This window comes from Phaethon lepturus, unplaced genomic scaffold (assembly GCF_000687285.1).
Source record: "Phaethon lepturus isolate BGI_N335 unplaced genomic scaffold, ASM68728v1 scaffold38024, whole genome shotgun sequence".
In the NCBI taxonomy this organism is placed as follows: domain Eukaryota; kingdom Metazoa; phylum Chordata; class Aves; order Phaethontiformes; family Phaethontidae; genus Phaethon; species Phaethon lepturus.
This window is the reverse complement of record NW_010533245.1, coordinates 627-1,943: the sequence shown is the minus strand read 5'-3', so window position 1 is coordinate 1,943 and position 1,317 is coordinate 627. Positions and strand designations below refer to the sequence as shown.

Sequence of the window (1,317 nt, the reverse complement as noted above, 5' to 3'; positions counted from 1 at the left end):
CCAGGACATCCCTGCTGACCATCCCAGGACAATTCATGTCAGCCTTCCTGCAGGCACTGGGTGTGGAGGAGAGTGACTATGGGGTAGGTGGGAAGGATGCCCTGCACACACAAGGGGCTGATCCTGTGGGATGAGGATGCATCTGAGTGGTAATGCTGAGCTACGGAGGGCTCCTGGCATCTCTGGAGCAAAACTTCTCACCTGAAACGACACTGCAGTTGGTGTATCTCCCCTTGCAGTGCTGCCAAACAAAAATAATTCTTCCAAACATGATAAACCCTGGTCAGCACAGCCCTGCCACAGTCAGAGCTGTGCTGACCTGTAGGGAGCATGGCCGGGGTTAGAGCCGGAGGAATGATGGTGCCCAGCCCTGGGGGTCCTGACCCCACTGCCCCTCTTTGCTTCTTTTGCAGTTTGTCGTTGACTGCAGCAACATCCCAAGCATGCCCACCCTCTACTTTGCCATCAGTGGAGCCCAGTTACCGCTGCCTCCCTCTGTCTATGTCTTAAATGTAGGTATGATTTATCATTCCCAAGACGTGTTTGCCATCATAGGGCTGTTTTGCTTGGGAGAAAGTCAGAGTTCCTTTTCAAACACAGGGGCTTCCAGCAGCCTGAGTGCCATGTTTCCCAGCACCTGATCTCAAGGTGCTTTTGTATATGACTGTACGGAAGGTCTAATCCTGCTCCCAGCCAAAGCAGCCGTGAAGGCATGGGCAGCATAAATCCCCTGCGCTCCTCACTGACACTGAAATTTGCTCCTTTTCCCCCAACAGAACGATGGCATCTGCACCATTGGGGTCGAGAGCACGTACGTGCCCTCTGCCAGCGGCCAGCCGCTCTGGATTCTCGGCAACCTCTTCCTTCGGCAGTATTACTCCATCTTCGACGTGGCCAACAACAGAGTTGGCTTTGCCCTGTCAGCCTAGGGGTCCTGAACATCACCCGTGGGATAATTTTTCCCTGCAACACCTTATCCTTGGGCCCGTGTATGGTGATGAGTAGTCTCCAAATCTCCTGTAGGGAATAAAGGGCTGCAAATCTGTCTCATACCTCATCTGGTTGCAGCTGGGCAGGATCTGGCACAGCTCTTCTTAATAAAACAACACATTCTGAGTTCATGCTCGAGGTTTCCAGATGCTGCCTGGGCTTTCAGATGTGCATGGAGCCTTTGAATCTGCAGCAATGACAAATTTGGGGTCGCCTTTTTGATTGGGACCCGGATCCCTGCTGGGGCTGGCTGGGAAACTGGGATGACTGGGCGAAAATCAGGCTGCACTGTGTGCTCAAGCCATGGCTTGAGGACCCCAGGGCTGA

General features: G+C 53.4%; 1 protein-coding gene across 1 annotated transcript in view; it reads left to right on the top strand.

Moving 5' to 3' along the window:
- LOC104619296 (gastricsin-like) overlaps positions 1–929 on the top strand; it is a 3,600-nt gene extending 2,671 nt beyond the window's left edge. Inside the window, exons 7-9 of the mRNA XM_010285119.1 lie at positions 1–83; positions 414–512; positions 777–929. The exon at positions 1–83 is cut by the window's left edge and continues 77 nt beyond it. Coding sequence (XP_010283421.1) covers positions 1–83; positions 414–512; positions 777–929 — 335 coding nt within the window. The remainder of the gene's footprint in view (positions 84–413; positions 513–776) is intronic.
- Positions 930–1,317: the final 388 nt, after the last annotated feature.